At 40.0% G+C, this 24,009-nt stretch overlaps 1 protein-coding gene across 1 annotated transcript in view; it reads left to right on the forward strand.

The window, feature by feature from the left end:
- FAP (fibroblast activation protein alpha) overlaps nucleotides 1-24,009 on the forward strand; it is a 194,814-nt gene that overhangs the window by 132,865 nt on the left and 37,940 nt on the right. The window contains exons 18-21 of the mRNA XM_073634041.1: nucleotides 1,915-2,013; nucleotides 2,606-2,675; nucleotides 3,567-3,761; nucleotides 19,005-19,059. Coding sequence (XP_073490142.1) covers nucleotides 1,915-2,013; nucleotides 2,606-2,675; nucleotides 3,567-3,761; nucleotides 19,005-19,059 — 419 coding nt within the window. The remainder of the gene's footprint in view (nucleotides 1-1,914; nucleotides 2,014-2,605; nucleotides 2,676-3,566; nucleotides 3,762-19,004; nucleotides 19,060-24,009) is intronic.

Genomic DNA, 24,009 nt, shown 5'->3' on the forward strand with positions numbered 1-24,009 from the left:
TCAAAATTCAGCAGGTCTCTGCTGAACCGGGCAAATTTCAATCCATGTATGGCCACTGTGGTTGATCAACGTCTGTTCAATTTCCCTGCCGCTCAATCATCACTGCAGGCTATAAGCATCACCAATCTATGTAATGGGACCGTATGCAGAACAATTACATTTATAATTAATAATTAATCAATAATAAACCAATACTACAATGGATTTGAATGGCCCGGGCCCTTTATTATTGGTATTATATTTTATTAACCAACTTATAACAATAATAAACATGTCCATTTTCTTTAAAACACAACACTCATTTATTTTACCATTTAAGTATCACTATAACTCAGCCATGACAGCTCGAGTTAATACTAAGACATGTTCAACCTTTCCATAACTGTCCCTTTTCTTGAGAAAAGGACCATACCACATAACAAGGGCCTCGACGATGGGAGGGTGGGTGGGATGCTTTTTCTTCTCAGCTGATCCGCCGCTGTCTGCTGCTCCTACGCAGTAATAATTCTTTATATAAGGGCTAGCTCGTGCCACTTTGACATGTGACTTGCCTTTTAGCCAATAATATTTTAACCTTTTATTCAAAAAACTTTAATAAATAACTATCATTTTTTAAAACATGTGGTCTGCCCTGGCCCCATAGGTGGGCGGAGCAAATTCTTTTGCTCCTCCCCTTTCTTTCTGATGTATTCTCCCCACTGTCAGAATACAATGACACAGTAGGGAGGATACCTCCACCCACCTCATATGTGTGGCCTGGGGGAATTAGGCCAGTTTTTTTTTTTTGTTCAACCTGCTGGTTAAACGAAAAAAAAAATTGACTGCTCTATGGCCAGCCTAAGGGAGGGCCTAGGGCAGGGGAGAGAGACAAAGAAAAAGGGGGACAAGGGAGAATGTGGCCTTACTAACTCTGTGAGATAAGACTCTTTCTCATGCATATTGTAAGTATTTAATGTGACTACATTTACCTTCTGCAGCCACTGCTTGCAATCTGTATATCGATTCTGTTGTAATCTTTCCATAACATTTTTAAGTATACCCCAGTGTTACAGTCCAGCAAACATTATGGTGTTGTGTAATTTCACAATGTGGTCGGCAGATGTCTCCTTTGTAATTATCATAGATGTTCTGCTGTGGATTTAAAATGTAGCAAGTTCATATCCTTTATACTGTATATAGAACTGGTTCTTTCAGTTTTTTGTATATTTGCACAGTGCTGACAATGGCGATAGTGTCTTTAGAGTTGTCTGCCAGTAATTGCGGGAATTTAAAGTGTACTGTATGTCAAGCCAAAAACTTTTTCTGCTTTTGGATAGAGTGGGGAAGTATTAGATCTCTTGTCAGATTTGTACTGTTATCTTGATTTATTTTACCTAGGGATGAGCCAAACATACTTGGGTTTGGTTTGCGGCATGTTTGTCAAACTAAAGTAGCCATTGGGCTAGTATGGTATGGATGTCAAGGAGGACTCAACTCAAAAAAAGCCAAAAAATGTATGGGGTCTCCTCTAAACTCCATACCAGATGCTTCGGGCCTGATATGAATTTCAAGGAGAACCCCCTTCACAAAGAAAAAAACAAGAAAAAAATGTGCCCCTCCCAAAATCTATCAAAATCTATACTAGATATACCATATCCTGGCAGAACCATACCATTTCACATGCCCTCAACATAAACCCCCTGGCAAAGCACCTTGTCCCCATGTTAATGATGAGAGGCCCCACAGGATTTCCCCACAGCCCTAGTTTATTGGAATCTGGAAACACCCTTTAAAAGTTTAAAAGATTAAGGGGTACTCTTTTGCAAGAAAAACATGTGTAAGAAGTAAATGAAGACATCGAATCTGTGATTATAGAGGCAGCAGGAGGAGTATCACTTATTTACATATCACTTATTGCAATATATCGTGTTCTAGAACTCAAGGTGCTAGAAGACAACAGCAAACTGGGAGAGCAACTTCGAACAGTACGAATGCCTGAACAGAAATTTGGGAATTTTAAAAGGAATGGAATGGGTATGATATTTTTTCTATTATATTTGTATTGTTCACCCCTTCCCAGTTGCCTGTGCAATAGTGTTAATGACCTTTAAATAGAGACACAGAAGGGGTATTTTTCAATGCCTTTGTTATTGTGTTAGGCAAAGCATGTAGTAAATAGGCTCATTTTTGTAAATGAAAATAAAGACAGTTATGGGTCTAATAGTGGCCATACATGGAATGATTTTATACACAATAGTATTATCAATTGATTGAGAAAAGTATGACTGGATGATTGGAAGTTCAAAAAGATTGTTCAATGTGTCATATATTTAACAGCCATATTGATCTGTCTACTCTCATACAGTCAGATTTTTCCATCCAGGATGATTGGGATCATTTCAATGAAATTGCTTATTTTCTTTTCAAAATCAATCAATGACACAATATGTACTGTATCTTTCTGATAATTCATAGATTTGATCACATTGTCCGATTCTGTGGAGGATCATTCAATCGGATTGTTACATATATGGCCACCATAGCGCTACCTCCCCTAAAAATGAACATATTACATATTTGGATCTGTTTGTCTACCTAAAATACTGTCTATCTTTATTTTTTACAGCATTCTGGTACAAGATGACCCTTCCACCATACTTTGATAAGTCAAAGAAATACCCTCTCCTCATTTATGTGTATGTAATTTAAATATTATACTGCAGTATAGCAGCATGATAAGAGCTTTGCTTATAAGGAACTTTTTAGAACAGAAAAAAAGGGAGCTGCCATTAAAGCTGCAAGCTCCTGGGTTGCCATTCATATTCTCGATTTAACGCCTTCCCACCTGTAATCTATATATTAATATTTACTAATATGATGCCCACACCAGGCCCACCAGTGTCAGTATACAAATGAAAACTAGTATCAACAGCTCCTTCTGCCCACTGTTTAAATTGTGGCCATTGCAGTAGCTCATGGGTGGGCATAGCTAGGGAAATTCAAATAATGGCAACATAACAATGGCTTGTAAAAAGCAAAATCAGTGTGTGGTTTTCAGTACGGCACCCCAATCCATCCTGATCAGTCATTAGGTACCTTTGCTTCTTCGGTGAAGCCTCCATTGTGAAATTAGTTAGTAAATTCAGTAAGTTTTCTTGAACCCTACCTTCAACCTCTTGATCAATAAAAGATGAGGGAGCCAAATCCTGGGGGTTTTCATACTGTCTTTCACTGCCTTCGTAGAGTTTACAATTTCTCCACATGTGGATATATAGGCAGCTCAAGATGAACAATGAGGCTTCTGTTTTCTAATTCACTGATCTTAGTAATCTCTAGAGAAATGATCATTACTAGCCCATCTGTAATTATATAACTCTGGAAGTTTTGCTGAGGGATAAAGATGAATGAATTCAAAGGTACAGATAATAGCAAAGGATGTTGTCAGTCATCCTATATTTGCTTTCAGTGTAATTCAGTCAACAGTATTTATCATGTATATATGGTACAAAGTGTTGGTTTTACAATTCTTTTATATTGTTTTAAACCATATGATGCAAGCTGGAATTCATTTTTAACACATCTTTAAGGTATGGAGGACCCTGCAGCCAGGAAGTAACAGCTGCATTTTCATTTGGCTGGAGGACCTATCTCTCAGGATCCGAGGACATTATTGTTGCATCAGTAGATGGCAGAGGGACAGCTTACCAAGGGGATCATTTTATGCATGCCGTATATAAAAGACTGGGAACACTGGAGGTTGAGGATCAGATATTTGCTGTAAGGTGAGTTTATATTTTTATTGTGATAATTTTATACTATCCAGTTTCCAACTCATGTTATCAGAAGTAAAATTGTGTAGAGATGAGCAAAATCAAGAGACATTTTGCATGTCACCATTTTGACATGGTTGATGGGAAAGGTGGAGCAATGTGTTTTTTTCAAGAGTAGAATAGACCTAAAATGGCTATTCTGAGTCTGTTCTTCTGTTTCTGTGCCAGAAAAAAGGCTCTTATTAACCTATTTTTTTTTTTTTGCATTTCACAACTGTTTGCAGAATCTGATAATTTCACACCATAATCCAGAATAATATTGTTTCTATATTAAAATGACCGTTATTACCTTGCTGGACATTCAATTTTAAAACTATGGTAATTAAAGTGGTAATAAACCCAAAAGCAAACATTTATCATAGTGCAGCTTAACAATTCTTAGATGTGTTGGCTGCATTGGTTTTCCTTTTTAGCCGTTTTCTATCCTTTATTTTCGACTGGTGATCTGGCCAGTAAGTCTGTTGTTTTTCAATTGTATCAGTTAAAAGAGTTGAGACAAGCCACTTACCACTGACAAGGGTTACTTACAATGATCAGCTTTTATTTATTCATGTTAAACCTTTATCACAAAAGAAAAAAAAATGTTGCTGTACTGTACTGCTTGTGAAAACCACAAATAATAAACTCTAATAAATAAATTAAAAATATCCACAATGCATCAATATATATCAAATCCACTAGTGATTCAAACTGCAGTGTGTAACTGGGTTGTCTACATACTTTTAAGCTGGCCATATATTATACAAATTTCTTATTCAATTTCTATTTAGATTTACCTTCAACTATGTAGTGTAAGGGCCTGCCTGATTGTATACAAATTGAAAGTGTTTAGGTTTGACCTCATAATATATGGTTTTGGTAAATCTAAAGGAAAACTGTACAATGTATGGCTACCCCTGAAAAACATCCCCACACCATAATCCCCCCTTCAAATTATTTGGACCAGTGGACAAAGCAAGGTCCATAAAGACATGGATGGACCAGTTTGGGGTGGAGGAACTTGACTGGCCTCCAGAGAGTCCTCACCTCAAAGCCCATCTTTCGGATGAATTAGAGCGGAGACTGCGAGTCAGGCCTTCTCATCCAACATTAGTGCCTGACCTCACAAATGCACTTCTGGAAGAATGGTCAGACATTCCCATAGACGCACTCCTAAGCCTTGTGGACAATCTTCCCAGAATGAAGTTGAAGCTGTTATAGTTGCAAAGGGTGGGCCAAATCAATATTGATCCCTCCTTGACTAAGACTGGGATGACATTAAAGTTCATGTGTGTGTAAATTCAGGCGTCCCAATACTAGAGGTAATGACTAAGTGCTAACATTTGAGCAAAACACGTCTACTTCTTTGTCTCCTGCTCCATCTGTCAACCACTTGTTATATGAAGCTTCAATAAAAGGATTTTTGGAACTGCAGCCGTCCAGAATAATTTCCTTATATTACACAGCATGCAAACTGGACTAGCACCTGACTAGTGTGTGTGGGGATTAACCAGAGCCTCACTCACCTGGACTGGCCTTTTTTTGTTTCATTGCAGGTGTTCCAATACTTTTGGCAATATAGTGTATGTGAAAGCTACAAGCAACTATGTGCCTAATCAAATGTGATCCTACTGTAATGTGTTTAGATATCAATACCGAATGTTTGCTCTGGTGGTAAAAGTTATTTGGAGGTTTGCCAGGCCTTTAAAGGCAAAGCACCCTATGAGAAGACTGGACTTACTCTTGGCAGTGGTCCCCCCATGGATGTACAAAAGCATCCAAGCTGCAACTCTTTCTCTATAAGTTTTTAATACTGATACTAGAATCATGGAGGAGTTGTGGGGCACTGAGTGGTGACATTTGAGACTTGCAGTGTTTCTTTTACTAATATGTATTGTATATGTGTGTATGTATGTGTGTGTGTATATATATATATATATATATATATGTATATATATATATATATATATATATATATATATATATATATATATATATATATATATATATATATATATATATATATATATATATGTATATATATACACACAGTGGGAACAGACAGTATTCAGACCCCCTTAAATTTTTCACTCTTTGTTATATTGCAGCCATTTGTTAAAATCATTTAAGTTCATTTTTTTTCCTCATTAATGTACACACAGCACCCCATATTGACAGAAAAACACAGAATTGTTGACATTTTTGCAGATTTATTAAAAAAAAAAAAAACTGAAATATCACATGGTCCTAAGTATTCAGACCCTTTGCTGTGACACTCATATATTTAACTTAGGTGCTGTCCATTTCTTCTGATCATCCTTGAGATGGTTCTACACCTTCATTTGAGTCCAGCTGTGTTTGATTATACTGATTGGACTTGATTAGGAAAGCCACACACCTGTCTATATAAGACCTTACAGCTCACCGTGCATGTCAGAGCAAATGAGAATCATGAGGTCAAAGGAACTGCCTGAAGAGCTCAGAGACAGAATTGTGGCAAGGCACAGATCTGGCCAAGGTTACAAAAAAATTCTGCTGCACTTAAGGTTCCTAAGAGCACAGTGGCCTCCATAATCCTTAAATGGAAGACATTTGGGATGACCAGAACCCTTCCTAGAGCTGGCTGTCCGGCCAAACTGAGCCTTGGTGAGAGAGGTAAAGAGAGACCCCAAAGATCACTGTGGCTGAGCTCCAGAGATGCAGTTGGGAGAAGGGAGAAGGTTGTAGAAAGCCAACCATCACTGCAGCACTCCACCAGTCGGGGCTTTATGGCAGAGTGGCCCGACGGAAGCCTCTCCTCAGTCCAAGACACATGACAGCCTGCATGGAGTTTGCTAAAAAACACCTGAAAGACTCCAGGATGGTGAGAAATAAGATTCTCTGGTCTCATGAGACCAAGATTGAACTTTTTCACCTTAATTCTAAGCAGTATGTGTGGAGAAAACCAGGCACTGCTCATTACCTGTCCAATACAGTCCCAACAGTGAAGCATGGTGGTGGCAGCATCCTGCTGTGGGACTGTTTCTCAGCTGCAGGGACAGGACGACTGGTTGCAATCGAGGGAAAGATGAATGCGGCCAAGTACAGGGATATCCTGGGCGAAAACCTTCTCCAGAGTGCTCAGGACCTCAGACTGGGCTGAAGGTTTACCTTCCAACAAGACAATGACCCTAAGCACACAGCTAAAATAACGAAGGAGTGGCTTCACAACAACTCCGTGACTGTTCTTGAATGGCCCAGCCAGAGCCCTGACTTAAACCCAATTGAGTATCTCTGGAGAGACCTAAAAATGGCTGACCACCAACGTTTACCATCCAACCTGACAGAACTGGAGAGCATCTGCAAGGAGGAATGGCAGAGGATCCCCAAATCCAGGTGTGAAAAACTTGTTGCATCTTTCCCAAAAAGACTCATGGATGTATTAGATCAAAAAGGGTGCTTCTAATAAATACTGAGCAAAGGGTCTGAATACTTAGGACCATGTGATATTTCAGTTTTTCTTTTTTAATAAATCTGCAAAAATGTCAACAATTCCGTGTTTTTCTGTCAATATGGGGTGCTGTGTGTACATTAATGAGGAAAAAAATGAACTTAAATGATTTTAGCAAATGGCTTTTGTGTTTGCCCCCTATTTGTCCCCTATTTATCACGAGCTGAACTGAAGATATATATATGTGCTAAATAGAAAAAACTATTATAGAGAATAATACTGTTTTATTTTAGGGATCATATTAAAGGTAACATCTGCAAGAGAATAAAAACACTTGCTAATCATTCTTTCTGTCCGATATGGATTAAAAGTAGCTTCTTGAAGAATCTCAAATATTCTGGGCTGCCAAAGTTCATTATCCTGGATTTAGACTGAGGTTTCCTGATTTATATCAGATAGCAGCTGAGCTGGGAAAGGGACATCGGAGAAGGTGGGAAAGATTATGGAGTATATCCCGGGATTTAGACATATTTCCGAACTTTATACCACTTTACTCCGACAGGGCCCTTTCTGTGATATACTGTTTTAATTAATGGAATGTAAAATAATTTTCATAGGCTTAATAGGTTATAAAGCCAAGCAGCTGGCAATGAAATTAGAAATGTAATAATATTAGTATGAACAAAGGCAGTGTTTAAGGAAGTGTGGCATCTGCACTGGTGGTACACATAAGGAAGTGTGCAGCAGGGCTCTGTTACATGCTTAATCCTGGCCTCACAGGGCAATTTCCAGGAAATTTCAACCAGCTTTTCATTGAAAGAATGCAGAAATAGTTGAATGCAACCTACCGCCAGTAGTTTCTATTTCTATGTAAAATTATCTAAAATGATCTAAAGAGTAAGCTGTAGGATGCCTTGACCTGTTACAACAATGTTTTTACATTTAAAAACTGCATGAAAGTGCAAAAAATTGCCTGGAAATTGCTGTGCGCATGGCAAAAATTATGGGAGAATATTTTCACTCAATTGGCGGGGCTGAGCTGCGCTTTGTAACAAGCGGCTTTTTATGGGGGCACTGAGCAGGAGGGCACCGAGCAGGTAAGTATAACATGTTTGGTAATTTTAAAAAATAAAAAATGTTCCTTTGCAATCAATTTAACCACCTCAATACAGTGCACTTTTACCCCCTTCCTTCCCAGGCCATTTTTCAGCTTGCAGCGCTGTCACACTTTGAATGACAATTGCGGGGTCATACAACACTGTAACCAAGGGACATTTTTATAATTTTCTTCACATAAATAGAGCTTTCTTTTGGTGGTATTTAATCACTGCTGGGCTTTTTATGTTTTGCACTAATGAGGCAGGACTTATGGGCACTGATTGGGTGGCACTGATGTGGGGGCACTAATATACCGCACTTATGGGCACCAATAGGTGGCACTGATATGTGGCACTGATGAGCACTGAAAGCAAGCACTGACTGGCATCACAAATTGGCACTGATTGCTGGCACTGGTGGGCACTGATTGCTGGCACTGGTAGCGCTTTATTGTAATCAGGGCACGGATGATCCGTGCCCTGATTACATGTCTTGTTGTCCCCTGCAAGGAAATGCCGCTGATCAGCTCTCCTCCCACACACTCTGTCAGGTATGAGAGGCGATTATCGCTTCCTGCATTTACATGTGACCAGCTGTGATTGGACACAGATGATCCCATGGTTAAAGACCTGCGTCAGCGGCTCTTTACAGAGATCGGGGTTGCGCCGTGTCCTAGCTAAACAGCGCAGGCAAGATAGCTGCTCTGCATGCCCCTGGGGGCATGCGGGAGCGGCTGTTCGGGTGCACCAGCATGTGATGTCTACCCAGAACAAGAGCTGCACCATCCCTTCGTCATTTAACGTTGGGCGGGAAGCAGCTGGTTAAAGTGTATTTCCACTTTTGCAGTCAAATTTGAGAGACTCCCCCCTATATATTTGTTACATGTTTCCATTCATCCAACATGAAGTTTTTTTTTAGTAAAAATATATTTTTTACCTTTCTAGTTGTTTCTTGGGAGCAGGTTCATACCTAGGACTCTGTTTCTTTTGTTTATAATAGGTTCCAATGGGTGAGTAAGGTATAGAGTAAGAACAAGTTTTATTTTCTTTTACGTGCATGTTGATACATTGAGGCTGAATTGATCAAAACTGGAGTAGTGGCCAAAATCTGAAGCAGTTATGCATGACAACCAATCCACTTCTATCCTTTTTTATTAAGCGTAACTGAACAAGCTGAAGCATAAAGCTGACTGGTTGCCATGCACCGGTCCATAAACTGCGTGGGCTGTATTGAGTATTATTGTCAGGTAGTATCTGTGTATTGTGAGTGTTGTCTGAGTAGTGTATGTGGATTGTTAGTACTTGTGTATTGTGTATACTTGTGTATTGTGTGCACGTGGTCTGCGAGTGCACGTTGGTTTGTGAGTGCACGTGGGTCTGCGAGTACCTGTGTATTGTCTTGTTGAGTACCTGTGTATTGTCTTGTTGGGTACCTGTGTATTGTCTTGTTGAGTACCTGTGTATTGTCTTGTTGAGTACCTGTGTATTGTCTTGTTGAGTACCTGTGTATTGTCTTGTTGAATGTTAGTGTTAGGAAGCTAGTTGTTAGGTAATTTGGACAGGGTATAATCCCCAATCCTCATTAAATTAGTAGGTACGATGCCCGGCGGGTGTGGAGATGCGACTCGGTGTACATTTTGCGTCATGTATGCGTTCCTTGATCATCCGATCGAGGGCGAATACTGCTGTGCAAAATGTAAGCACATTGTTTCCCTGGAAGCCCAGGTTCTGAATCTGGGGAATCAACTGTCAGCACTGAGAAGACCCTCAATACTAAAGGACAGCCGAGAATGTACCCGGCAGGTGCCGGTAGGGGCCAGCACAGAGGTGGGTGAAGACAAAGAGGTGCAGGCACTAGAAAAGAGTAGATGGGTGACAGTCAGAAAGGGTAGAGGGGGAAGTGCCAGGGAGGCCGCTCCAGAACTGGAGTATCCCAATAAGTACGCTCCATTGAGTGACATTGGTGAAACCAGTCAGGGATCACCGCTGCTGGAGCTGAGGGTTTCTCCTAGCTGCCAGGGGAAGAACTCCTCCAGTGAGTGGGGGCGAAGGGAAAGGAAAGACAGATTCTGGTGGTAGAGGACTCAGTTTTTAGAAGGACAGAGAGGGCAATCTGTAACAAAAACCTGAAGCGCCGAACTGTTTGTTAGTTCGGCACATTTTGGATCTGGTGGACAGATTACTGGGAGGGGCTGGGGAAGACCCGGCTGTCATGGTGCACGTTGGCACCAATAACAAGTCAGAGACAGATGGAGTGTCCTAAAGAACGATTTTCGGGACTTGGGAGCTATATTGAGGAAAGGGACCTCCAAGGTAGTATTCTCAGGAATACTACTGGTACCTCAAGACACACCAGAAAGGCAGAGGGAGATTGGGGAAGTAAACAAGTGGCTGAGGACCTGGTGTAGTAAGGAGGGGTTTAGGTTCCGAGGACTGGGCCAACTTCTCAGTCGGTCACCAGTACTATAGAAGGGACAGACTGCACCTAAATGAGGAGGGGGCAAATCAGCTGGGAGTAAAGATAGCCAAAAAGTTAGAGGGGTTTTAAAAGGGGTTTTTAAATTAGGCGATGGGGGGAGGGGGGGCGTAGTATTGGGGGCATTAGTGGTAGGTTGACTAAAGCACATAAACCCAAGGTAAGTATAGTAACAAGTCCTAGTTGCAATCTCAGAACACCCGATAAGAGGATAATATGCGACTGGTCTAAACTATGTGGCATGTTCACCAATGCCAGGAGCCTAGCCAACAAGATGGGTGAACTAGAGATACTGTTGTACGAGGAGGATTTGAATTTTGTTGGAATTTCAGAGACCTGGTTCAACAGCTCTTATGATTGGCTGGTAACCATTCAAGGGTTTACCCTTAATTGCAGGGATAGAGAGGGTAAAAAATGGTGAGGGGTATGCCTATATATCAAGAATAATGTACAAGTGAATGTGAGATGACATCACTAATGGAGCTTGGGAGGAGGTGGAATCCTTATGGGTAGAGCTCCAAAGGAATGAAGCTAAGGAGAAAATAATACTGGGAGTGTGCTATAGGCCCCCTAACCTGAGGGAGGAGGGGGAGATGGATCTCCTATCACAATTTGGATTTGCAGCAAGGATGGGAAGTGTTATCATAATGGGGGATTTTAATTATCCAGACATAGACTGGGCAGAGGGAACAACGTTCTTCTAAGGCTCGCCAGTTCCTAAATGTCTTGAAGGACAATTTCATGGTTCAGATGGTAGACGCACCAACTAGAAATAAAGCGTTACTAGTTCTACTGATTACCCACAATACAGACCTGATCATGGATGTGGAAATACAGGGCAATCTAGGAAACAATGATCACAGGTCAATTGGCTTCAGTATAAATCACACAAATAGGAAATATAAGGGGACTACAAAGACACTGAATTTCAAAAGTGCCAACTTCCCTAAACTACGAACCTTGCTAGAAGTCATAAATTGGGATAAAATCTTAGGAACAAAGAGCACTGAGGAGAGATGGGTTTGCTTTAAGAGCATATTAAATAAGGGCATTAGCCAATGCATCCCATTGGGTAATACATTTAAAAGAGCGAACAAAAGTCCTGGATGGCTTAACTCCAATGTAAGGTTCATCATCAGCATTCAGACTTTATAAAGAATGCAACAAGAAATAAAGAATGCAACAAGAAATGTAAGGGTGCAATTAGGGCGGCCAAGATAGAACACAAAAGACACATGGAGGAGAAAAGCAAAAAAAAATCCCAAGAAATTCTTTAAGTATGTAAACAGTAAAAAAGGGAGGACAGACCATATTGGCTCCATAAAGAATAAGGAAGGACATCTGGTTACAAAGAATGGGGAGATGGCGAAGGTATTGAATGTATTCTTCTCCTCAGTCTTCACAAGGGTATCGGGGGCTTCAGTAACCAAAACTGCAGTGTTTATCCTCATGATACAACACAGGAAGCACCTCCATGGTTAACAGAGGACAGAATTAAAATTAGACTTGGGAAACTTAACATTAATAAATCACCGGGACCAGATGATTTGCACCTGAGGGTACTTAGGAAACTCAGTCAAATAATTGCCAGACCGTTGTTCCTAATTTTTACAGACAGTCTACTGACTGGAATGGTACCAGCTGATAGGAGAAAAGCCAATGTAGCACCAATATTTAAAAAGGGCCCAAAATACATCCCTGGGAATTACAGACCAGTTAGCCTAACATCAATTGTATGCAAGTTCTTGGAGGGGATGATAAGGGACTATATACAAGATTTTAGTAATGAAAATGATATCATTAGCAGTAATTAGCATGAATTCATGAAGAATCGTTCTTGCCAAACCAATCTATTAACCTTCTATGAGGAGGTGAGTTGCCATCTAGATAAAGGAAGGCCCATAGACGTGGTGTATCTGCATTTTGCAAAAGCATTTGACACAGTTCCCCACAAACGTTTACTGTACAAAATAAGGTCCGTTGGCATGGACCATAGGGTGAGTACATGGACTGAACACTGGCTACAAGGGCGTGTTCAGAGGGTGGTGATAAATGGGGAATACTCGGAATGGTCAGGGGTGGGTAGTGGGGTTCCCCAGGGTTCTGTGTTGGGACCAATCCTATTTAATTTGTTCATAAACGACCTGGAGGATGGGATAAACAGTTCAATCTCTGTATTCCAGGATGTGGAAACCTTGCAAAAAGATCTGAACAAATTAACAAATTAACTGCATGACAAATGAGGTTTAATGTAGAAACATGTAAAATAATGCATTTGGGTGGCAAAAGTATGAATGCAATCCATACACTGGGGGGAGAACCTCTGGGGGAAGCTAGGATGGAAAAGGACCTGGGGGTCCTAGTAGATGATAAGCTCAGCAATGGCATGCAATGGCAAGCCTCTGCTAACAAAGCAAACAGAATATTGGCATGCATTAAAAAGGGGATCAACTTCAGAGATAAAACGATAACTCCCCGCTCTGCTCTACAAGACTCTGGTCCGGCCGCACCTGGGGTATGCTGTCCAGTTCTGGGCACCAGTCCTCAGGATGGATGTACTGGAAATGGAGCGAGTACAGAGAAGGGCAACAAAGCTAATAAAGGGTCTGGATGATATTAATTACGAGGAAAGGTTGCTAGCACTGAACTTATTCTCTCTGGAGAAGAGACACATGAGGGGATATGATTTCAATTTACAAATACTGTACTGGTGACCCCACAATAGGGATAACACTTTTTCGCTGAAGGGAGTTTAACAAGACTCGTGGCTACTCATTAAAATTAGAAGAAAAAAAGAGGTTTAACCTTAAACTATGTAGAGGGTTCTTTACTGTAAGAGCGGCAAGGATGTGGAATTCCCTTCCACAGGCGGTGGTCTCAGCAGGGGGCATCGATAGTTTAAAAAAACTATTAGATAAGCACCTGAATGACCACAACATACAGGGATATACAATGTAATACTGACATATACTCACACACATAGGTTGGACTTGATGGACTTGTGTCTTTTTTCAACCTCACCTACTATATAACTATATAACTATGTAACTGCTCCAGATTTTGTTTTCTCCCGTTTTGATTAATTTTATTGATTACCTCCTCCATTGTACCTACCAAACCCTGAGATCTTTAACTCAGGATAGACAGTGTGTACATGTAGTGTGCAACTGATAATGAGTCTTGCCAGCACAGTCTGGACATATTTAATTATGGTAAACATAATTCCCTAACCACTAATACATAGAAAGAAACAGTAGGTAGAATTTGTTTAGCAAGTAAAATTAAGCTGCCATTTTTAAACATTTTTTAAGCTATGTGAATGGAAACATGTAACAAATTTAAAGCAGGTGCCTCCTGATTTAGCTGCAAAAATGGAAATGCACTAAAGCCTAAGTGTAGTCGAAACTCATGCACACTATAAGCTAAAAAGAATGCCAGAAAAAAAGCTGCATGAAAAATGCTGAAAATAGCATTTTTGTTCCAGCTTGTAGTAGCATTTTAGTAGCTTTTAGAAGCTTTTAGAAGCATTTAGAAGCTTTTAGGAGCGTTTAGGAGCATTAGCATTTATTGCTGTTTTTGCAGTACATGAAGAAACTATTTGAGCTGAAGTTCAAAAAATGCTAATAGCCTAAAGTAGTGTGCACAGACTCATAGAATAACACTATTTAGCGTCTAAGAGCAGAAAAAAAGCTAATACCAGCTTCTAGGAGCTTAAAAAAACGCTAGTGTGCATGGAGCCTAAGGCTTCATGTACACAGGATGTTTTTACAGCCTCTCCTGAACGATTTAACTTGACAGATAGTAACTGACATTCTGACGTCTGTTTTGGCATGGTTATATACCGCGTTTCACGGCATCTTGCTGCGTTTTTCCGCGTTTGCGTTTAGAAGGTTTACTGCGAACGCGTTACAGTGTTTACACGCGTTTACAAGCTGTTACAGGCATTTGGCGTTTTAAATGCCTCTGAGGCCTCATGCACACTGGACGTTTTTGGACGTTTTTACAGCTGCTGTTTTTGTCTTCAGTCTTTTTTTCTACAGTCAATAAACTCCCCAGCATTGTTATCCTATGTGTCCATGCACACATAGGCTTCTATCAACTGTTTTTGGCTGGGGCGTTTTTTGGCTTAAAAAAAAACAAACTAGTGGCTTCTGAGAGGAGTTTTTCAGCTGTTTGCACCGTGATAAACGCTGATAAACACTCAAAAACGCGGCTCAACCTTTTTTGATCCATTGCTAATAAACTCTAAAACCGCTATTGCAAAAACGTTAAAAAACTTTGAAAAACCGACTGCAAAGCTACTGGCATTTTTATAACATTATTTTAATGTCCAGTGTGCATGAGGCCTGAACATCCGTCCTGAACGCGTTTTTTTGCTTTCCAAAAAATACTTCTAAACTCAACTGCCTAGAAATGGCTATAAATGACCCTGTGTACATGTACTGATAAGATAACATAGAGGAGAGTTCAGGGGCAGTTGAAAAAAACGCTCAACTGCTCCAAAAACGTCCGTTTACCAGCAACAACCTAAAAAAAAAAAAAGGGACAGCACTATAAAGTCAACTCAAAGTGTCCCTTGTGCTGCTGGCTGCAGTTTTAGCTGAAATCCAAAGCCCTCAGATCACCTCCATATCCTTGCAGCCGTAATCTTCCTGTGCTGCGAGGGTTAATAAGAGCCAAAGGACCTGTCATAGACACTTGTCAAGAGTGCTGACTATGATATGCCGGCTCTTTTTGTCCCCTCCTCCATTCATAAGAGCTGTGCAATAGTTTCTATTAATGAAACACAATCTATGAATGGAGGTTGTGGATCTTTCATTCATCCTCCCACCTTTCCTTCATTTTATGCTAAATAGACTAGACTCTGGGTAGAACTTGAAATGGCACTAGCGGATAGTGACTTATCAGTAGTGCCATGGATACCACGATCTTTGAGAGGGCTGCCGGCAACAATACCTCCCCTGACTAAATCAACCCTGGCAAATGGGACTCCCTACATACTCGGTATGGTTGGGAATATAAATCCCCACTATTGCCCTTGCTGAAACATGAATATTTCATGCAGGGAGTACTTGATACGGGTTTTGAATCATGGTTCCCAGCGGTAACACTGCTATTACACCAAGCGTTAAAAGACTCAAAAACTAAACCAATTAAGTCCTTATGTGGAGTAGATGAGCCAACATTTATGGACTAATGGAGATACATAAAATTGTCTCAATTTATTCGGAATCTCCCACAGCCCATTCATTCGTTAAAACAACTGAATCCTATCGAAGCAATTATGCAATATATAAATCAACCACAACATTGTATTTCTCCTTCAAAACTTTGATGAATCTTCAATACCCTAGATCAGCGTTTCTCAAGGTGGTCCAAAGGTCCTGTTCTCAGGATTTCCTTTAGATGAAACAGCTGTGGTGAAACTGATCAAATCACTTGTGCAGAATAATGGAAATCCTGAAAACATGACCTGTTGGGGCGCCTTGAGGACTGGAGTTGAGAAACACCGCCCTAGATACCCTTTTTCCTTCTTCCCTCTTTTTTTCTTCTTTTTCTTTTTTTTTCTCTCTTTTTCCTTTTGTGTGGTTCCCGCCCCCCTCCCCTCTATTTTGCTATTGGAGGGGAGAGGACGGGAACTGATAAGATAAATTGCATTGTATATGTTTAAGATAATGTTTGGAATTTCCTAAAATGCTGAAAACAATAATAAAAAAAAGAAAAGAAAAAGATTGCTTTTCATTGATGAAAGCTATAATACAGCTACTATATGAACAGGGTGGGGGGGGGGCTAAAGGGTCGGCATAGTTGGCAGCCTTGATGATTGCCTATGACAGGACTCTCAGTTCTATTAACCCCCACAGCATCAAAAGATTACAACTGCGGGGGTGGGGGGGGGGGGTGATATCGTTATTAGACTTCAGATTTCAACTAAAATCTCAGCCAGCAGTACAAAGGACATTTTGCATTGACCGTAAGTACAGTCCCTTGTGCTGATTTTTTTATTTATTTTTTTGTCACGCTTTGACTACACTTATGCCCCGTACACACGATCGGACATTGATCGGACATTCTGACAACAAAATCCTAGGATTTTTTCAGACGGATGTTGGCTCAAACTTGTCTTGCATACACACGGTCACACAAAGTTGTCGGAAAATCCGATCGTTCTGAATGCGGTGACGTAAAACACGTACGTCGGGACTATAAACGGGGCAGTAGCCAGTAGCTTTCATCTCTTTATTTATTCTGAGCATGCGTGGCATTTTGTGCGTCGGATTTGTGTACAAACGATCGGAAATTCCGACAACTGATTTTGTTGTCGGAAAATTTTATAGCCTGCTCTCAAACTTTGTGTGTCGGAAAATCCGATGGAAAATGTATGATGGAGCCCACACACGTTCAGAATTTCCGACAACAAGGTCCTATCACACATTTTCCGTCTGAAAATCCAACCATGTGTACAGGGCATTAGGCTTTAAAATATGTTTTATGAAGTCAAAATGTACAAAACACCATTGTTCAGACTTCTGTACTTATGTGGCTCACTGTGTAGGTAAATGTGTTTTCTATCAGTGTATGTTAGCAATCACCCAGATACCTAGTATGTTACATATTACCATATCCGAGGTATTAAATAAATCCATGGCTTTCACTCGTGATAATAAAACATATCTGTTTCAAACTTAGCACCGGTGAATAGAGCAATTGTTTCTTATTGAAACTGATACCAGTCTTCTCAAACAAGCTATAACGTCATACAAAGAAACCCCGATTTCATCACTTGGTGGTTAATGATCCCTGAGGACACAGAATTACTCTTCAAGGAATAAACATTGAAGCTTTAGGTCTACTGAATAGCACAAAACACATGGAAACTATTAAAAGGAATTGATTACAGAGCTGGATTGTGAAGTTTGTGGAATAAAAAGTTGGCTGAATTTAATTGAAAGTAACGTAATACAAAACTTACAACGCAATATATTTCTGTATACTGTACAGTTCAAATAAGGAAATCCGCTCTCCATTTGCTGATGAGCTCCATGTCATAGCTTGCCCTTGCAGTGTAATAACAATGTGCATTTCTGGTTCCCTGGATGTCCTGGTGCTGAATACAGCATGCCAATGCGCCATAGACATGAACGAATCAAGGCAGCTGTGCGCACCTATGCACCGCTATTTGCAAATAGCACTACCTACGTTTGGAACATTACATCTGTGCATGTGCACTACTGTATGCTAATAGCTGAGCATAGCTGCATACAGCCATCTGCATCCATTCATCTTCACCCATTCATACACTAAATTGTCAAAAGTATTGGGATGCCTGCCTTTACACGCACATGTAATGACATCCCAGTCTTGGTCCATAGGTTTCAATATTGAGTTGGCCCACCCTTTGCAACTATAACAGCTTCAACTCTTCTGGGAAGGCTGTCCACAAGGTTTAGGAGTGTGTCTATGGCTTGCAATGTTTTGGACCGAACCAGAACCGTTCAGTACTTTTGTTTCTGTCCCCTTGGCCAAATTAACCTTCAATGTAAAAGTGTGCACACTTGAAGCAAATTACTGACACATACACGAGTTCAGTAGATTGATACTTCTGCTTTTATTACTTCCTGGACCCCGGATAATATACCGTGAGCCGGATATTTTGTTATCAAATCAAATATCAGATAAGACAAGCGTATGCAGACCACAAGATATACATATTCATTATTGTGACAAAGTATAATCTTTTAGCTGGGTTATATCTATATAAGGGAATAGCAGACTATCATAGCTAAATAGGGTGTCTTGTTTCCAGTTCTTGAAAACAGGCGCAATCTTCTTTTAACTTGTTCTTAACTCTTGCAATTCTGTTCCACATGAAGGAGGGGTGGGGTAAGCTGGCAGACATCTAATTGAATATGGTTAAGGCTGATAGCTGAGAGAGAGAGATAAGCACTTATATCTATATGGTTATATTTGAAATAGGCATTTCACCATAACACTCATAATCACATCCATTACAGCAGTCTCCACTTTAATTCAAAGGTGTTCTATCGGGTTGAGGTCAGGGCTCTGTGCAGGCCAGTCAAAATCCTCCATCCCAAACTCGCTCATCCATGTCTTTATGGACCTTATTGATTATATATAGACTTTGTTCATAAAGGTGATACCGCTGTTAAGTAATAATTGATTGAATATAATAATCAACTTTATCATTTCAGAAAATTCATTGAAATGGGATTTATTGATGAAACTCGAATAGCCATATGGGGCTGGGTAAGTACGGTGAACACATGGTGTAATTATTGATAATCTTTGGTAAAAATCTTTTCTTACAAATGACAACTAAAAACTGTGTCCCTGAATTCTCAGTAATAATATAAATTAGGCTGATTTAGAAATTCATAGTGTATTAAGGGGTATGTATTTCAGACAAACATGAAACTGGAAACTGATTTGGTAAAAGTGCAGTTACAGTAGTAATTTGAAAACACATTTAACCAATTTTGCTATTCCTAACTAGAATTTTTTGAGAAATCTGCAATTCAATAGTATCTATGAATGTCTTTAGAGCCATTGCTAAATTTGAAAATGTTCAATGAAAGTATTAGTTAAAATATGAGCTGGCATACTTGATAAACAAAAAACATTGAGCCAAAAAACATGGAATTGATTATCTTGAGCAGAATATTTGACTAAAGCTAGCCATAAACTAGTACATTTTCAAACATCTTATGGAAGTTCTTTGTAGTTTTGAAGACTGGATGACTGTTGGTCTAAAATACGTCAACGCTGTGTTTGATTTTAACATTTAATTTTGGAATAAATGTAATTGCCCAAGCAAAAGCCAATTACCGGTAGTTACTTTGAGAAAAAAAATTCCACCCTGCTCCTTCGATTTTCTCATTACTGCAAAATAACGTCAATTTGACCTCTCTAATAATTTGAAAATCAAACGTTCTTAAAAAGAAAATGTGTGAACAAAATTCTACTAGTGAATGGCCAGTTTAAGAAATATGTCACTTAGAGGCCCCTTTTAACCCAATAGTAAAAATATTAGATGGCATGACTTTGAGTTTAATTGGCCACAGCAGCCATTTTAATAAACAAAATAATGAAATAATTACAAAGAGAAATAACTTAACAAAATAAAATGTAACTATAATTGGCCAGGAAGGTGGTCTTTGGACCAATATAGGTGCTTAGCCAAACTACACAGGCTGGAAGACCTCTTACTTAAACCTCAGTCAGTGTACTTGGGAACTGACATTAGAGGGCTTTAAACCATACCCTTTTACTAATAATACAAATAACTTAACTAAATATAATATTTTTTTTAAATTCTTTATCAGGTTTTTCATCATCTGGGATTATCAGGGCCCCACAAAAAAAAAAGCAAATAGACCAGCAGACAAAAGGTCCATCCAAACAGTAGCCGTAGAGTTCCTTTCGCCCAAGGAACCTTATAACTTTTTCAGTACAAACGGAAATAAAAGACAAAACAAAAAGGGGACGGTGGAGGGGAGGGGGGGGGAGACGGTGGGGGTGTCAGATGGTGTTAGGGAAAAGAAAGTGAGTGTACTGCCCGAATAGAGCTGGTTCAGGGAAGTTTGTTGGGGTCAAAGGCATTACCTCAAAAGGAACGGTCAAGGATGTCTTGGTTGAAAGCCCAGAATATCCTGATATTCAGATGTGAAAGTAAATTCCATCCAGTAAAACCATGTTTTACTTACCTGTTCCTCTCTATGGTGTGCCACAGCCATGAGATCTTCCATTAATTGAACTTCATTGATTTTGGCAAACCAAGTTTTAATGGAAGGGGTGAGGTTTGTTTCCAGAATAGTGGGATATATGCCTTTGCGGCATTCAGCAAATGAAGTAAGAGGGAGTGCTTGTAACGTTTTGAGAACGTGGGGGTCAAATGCAACATCAAAGCAGCGGCATTATGTGGCATCTGGATATCAGTAAAACTCTGAATCCAGTGTTTGATTTGTGACCAGAACTCTTTAAGACCCCCACAGGACCTACTTGGAGCATGAAAACTAAATGTATTTCAACAGTAGTTCTTTGGTCTAAAATGAGTGCTTAGCAAATCTATACTGACTGATCATCTCTTACTGAAAACCCAGCCAGTCTCTTTGGGAATTGGCAATCATCAACATTGGAGGAGTCCATACCATCAGACGTGCCCCCTTCACTAAAATCACCCTGCTGATTTTCCAGTTGCCAAAGACCCCTTACCCATCCAGCTGCTCTGATGCATGATCATCCTTAAAGTGTTTGTTACCCCAACACTTCATATTCCTGATAGGTGCCTGCTGTACCATGTACTTGTATGAGAAAGTATCCTTTTCTCTTTGTATTACTTCCTTTATGTGAAATCCCTGGTGTTCCTGCCAGACTCCTTGCTTTCCTATGAAAAACTGACCACACTGAGCAGGAGAGCACACTGTGGTCAGCTCTCTAGCTATGCTGGGAACTCAGTATGCGCTTCTCCAATGATCAGACTTGTCCTGACACGCCCCCGCTGTACAGCCATTTACTGGGAAGCTCAGTGTGCTGCTCTTATGCAGCTGAGAACAAGGGGAATGTGATTACATAAAAAAGGGGAAAAAAGGTATTTATAATATACAAAAATGTTTTGCCTTTCATTTCTATTTTTAACTAAATGGATTGTTTTACAAGGTGATCATTTACAATCTAAGTCAGTAATCACAAATCACAGTTCTGCAGAATCCTTGCAGTTTCTTCCTACCCAGCTGACTGAAATATGTGGAGTATATGAATGTGTGTGTGATATCTAGGCCTATTTTTGTACTAAGACAATGTTGTCTTTCTTATGGTTGCGGAAGGTGGTTATTTTTTTTTATCAATTTTTTTTCATTGCTGTACTTAATAAATATTTTTTCATGTTTTTGGATTTTATGTAAATTTAGGCAGCAGAGCCTGATATGATGAGGAAGGCCTCTCTTACACCTCTGACCTGGGGCCCCTGATAGTGTAGACAGGAGGCACAGGAGTACAGAGTGGCATGTACAGTCTTACTAGCAGCAAAACAGGTGTTCACGCTGGGCAGGAAAAATCATCAGAAGGCTTCAGCAAGCAGACAGGCAGCTGGTACTGGTGACACCAGGCAGAGTAGCAGGTCATTCACAGATGGGATGGATCGAATACAGGGCACAGACAGGAGCGTGGTCTGGAACCAATCTGTGAAGCAGGAGCCAAAGGAGCAGGCAGAAGCAGAAGGCAAGGACAAGCCGAGGTCAATGCAGTTGGAGTTCAGAGAATGGTCAAGACAAGCTGGGTCAGCAACTAGTAGCAGGGTACAGATCCATAGGATGATCCTATTAGGATCACTGGTTAAACAGGAAACTGAAGACAAAGCAGCACTGATTCTGAGCACTGGCTGCGTTTAAATAGCCCATTTGGCGCCAGCATCTGTCACAGGTGCACGCAAGTGAATATGTTTGAGCCTGTGCACAGAAGTCCTTCCAGGGGTGTTACCTTGTCTACTGGTTTGCGCATCCTGACAGTAGTCTTTTGTTTTGGTTTGCTCAAGCCCCGGATTCTCAGATACATGGTCCTTTTTGACAAGTTGGCTTCTTTTGTATATGACCACAGTTTGACCATGGAGCCCCACTAGTTGTAGTTTTGGTGAGTGAGCAATTAACCACAGGGTTAGATGGTATCCTATTTCCATAAAGTCCCTGTGTTCCTATTTTTCAATTACTAAAAACCCAGCCCGTCTCTTTTTGGGAGCTAGCAATCACCAACATTTGAGGGCTCCATACCATCAGATGTGCCTCCTTTACTTAAATCACCCCGCTGATTTTTCAGTTGCCAAGGACCCCTTACCCATCCAGCTGCTCTGATAAATGATCAGCCTTAAGTGAGTAATCACAGGTCTGCAGGAATCCTTGCAGCTTCTCTCTAACCAGCCGACTACCTTCCTTTTTTTTAAGATAAGGCTTGCTTTTAAACTTTTAGAATTTTTCTTGGGCCTGATTCCTCACCACAGTCGTGTAGTCTCACCATCAAGCCTACTTTCTTATGGACTAACTTTAGTTTTAGTTACAGATGCATGCTGATCGCAAAAGGCAAGTGAAAATCCATCCCATTCTGTTTGCAGGAATACAGAAAAGCATTAGCAGTTTCTAAAAGAACCATTTGACCCAAAACTGAATTTTTAATTTTTTGTAGTTGCTGGAAAGTTCAGTTACCTGACATTGAGAGTTTTTCATCCTGTGCTGGGTTTTTATTTACTTTATATTATGAATATTATTAATAATGCTTGGAACTCCCAACTATGGCAGGAACTTCCAGGTAGAAGAAACAGAGATCAGGGAGATCTCACTGTTGGAATATCAATGACCTATAAGGAGCTTAGCTTCTCCTATAATTATGATCTTTTTTGGTGGTCTGAATAATCACTTTTATTTAACGTGCAAGTAAATGCCCTCATCCATAACACCATATATAAATATATGTACTTTACATACATAATTATTCCATAAAAGATAAGAAACACACTTAGTACCATGAACATCAGTACTGCTTGAGCAATAAGTATTAATTATGATACTTCAAGGCATTTTATTGCTCAAGATTAGTTGTGTCAATATGCACTATCTAGTGAAATGCCTGTTGTTTATAGAAAGGTTTTAATATTAATCTGGTTGACGATCAGTTGTATACGACTTTGGTGTTTTATTTCCATCACTGCTTTTATAGTGCACCCATTAAGAGCTCATGCAGAGAAATGTCCCTTTCAATACAAGTTATTTGTTTAGTGTCGACTACAAATACTGATAATCTCAGGATTCCGCAAAGCTGGTCATCCATATTTTTCCACGTTGGAAAGCTGCATAAAACTGGATTTAGTACCAGGCTAGGTTACCCATAATGCTCTGCGACACCTGTTGTTGCTGGGTGTCTGTATATAGGTCTCTATAATGCTGTTTACTTTTCTGTCTTGATTGACTAGGCAGGATGTGAGCTCAGACATGAAATCTGCTTTAATGTTTTTATGCTCGCCTGTTAATGTTTCAGTTGTGCCACATAACATACACGTTTTAATGTACATACTGATCATTTCCTATAGGCATGATTTTATTTTATGTGCACACATCATTGTATGGCAGTATATTTTAGTGCGTAGTTTCATCTGCACAGTAAATCTGATTTTTCAGGGTGGAGGTGAGTTGCAATTTTATTGTATCCTTTGAT

This window comes from Aquarana catesbeiana, linkage group LG06 (assembly GCF_042186555.1).
Source record: "Aquarana catesbeiana isolate 2022-GZ linkage group LG06, ASM4218655v1, whole genome shotgun sequence".
In the NCBI taxonomy this organism is placed as follows: domain Eukaryota; kingdom Metazoa; phylum Chordata; class Amphibia; order Anura; family Ranidae; genus Aquarana; species Aquarana catesbeiana.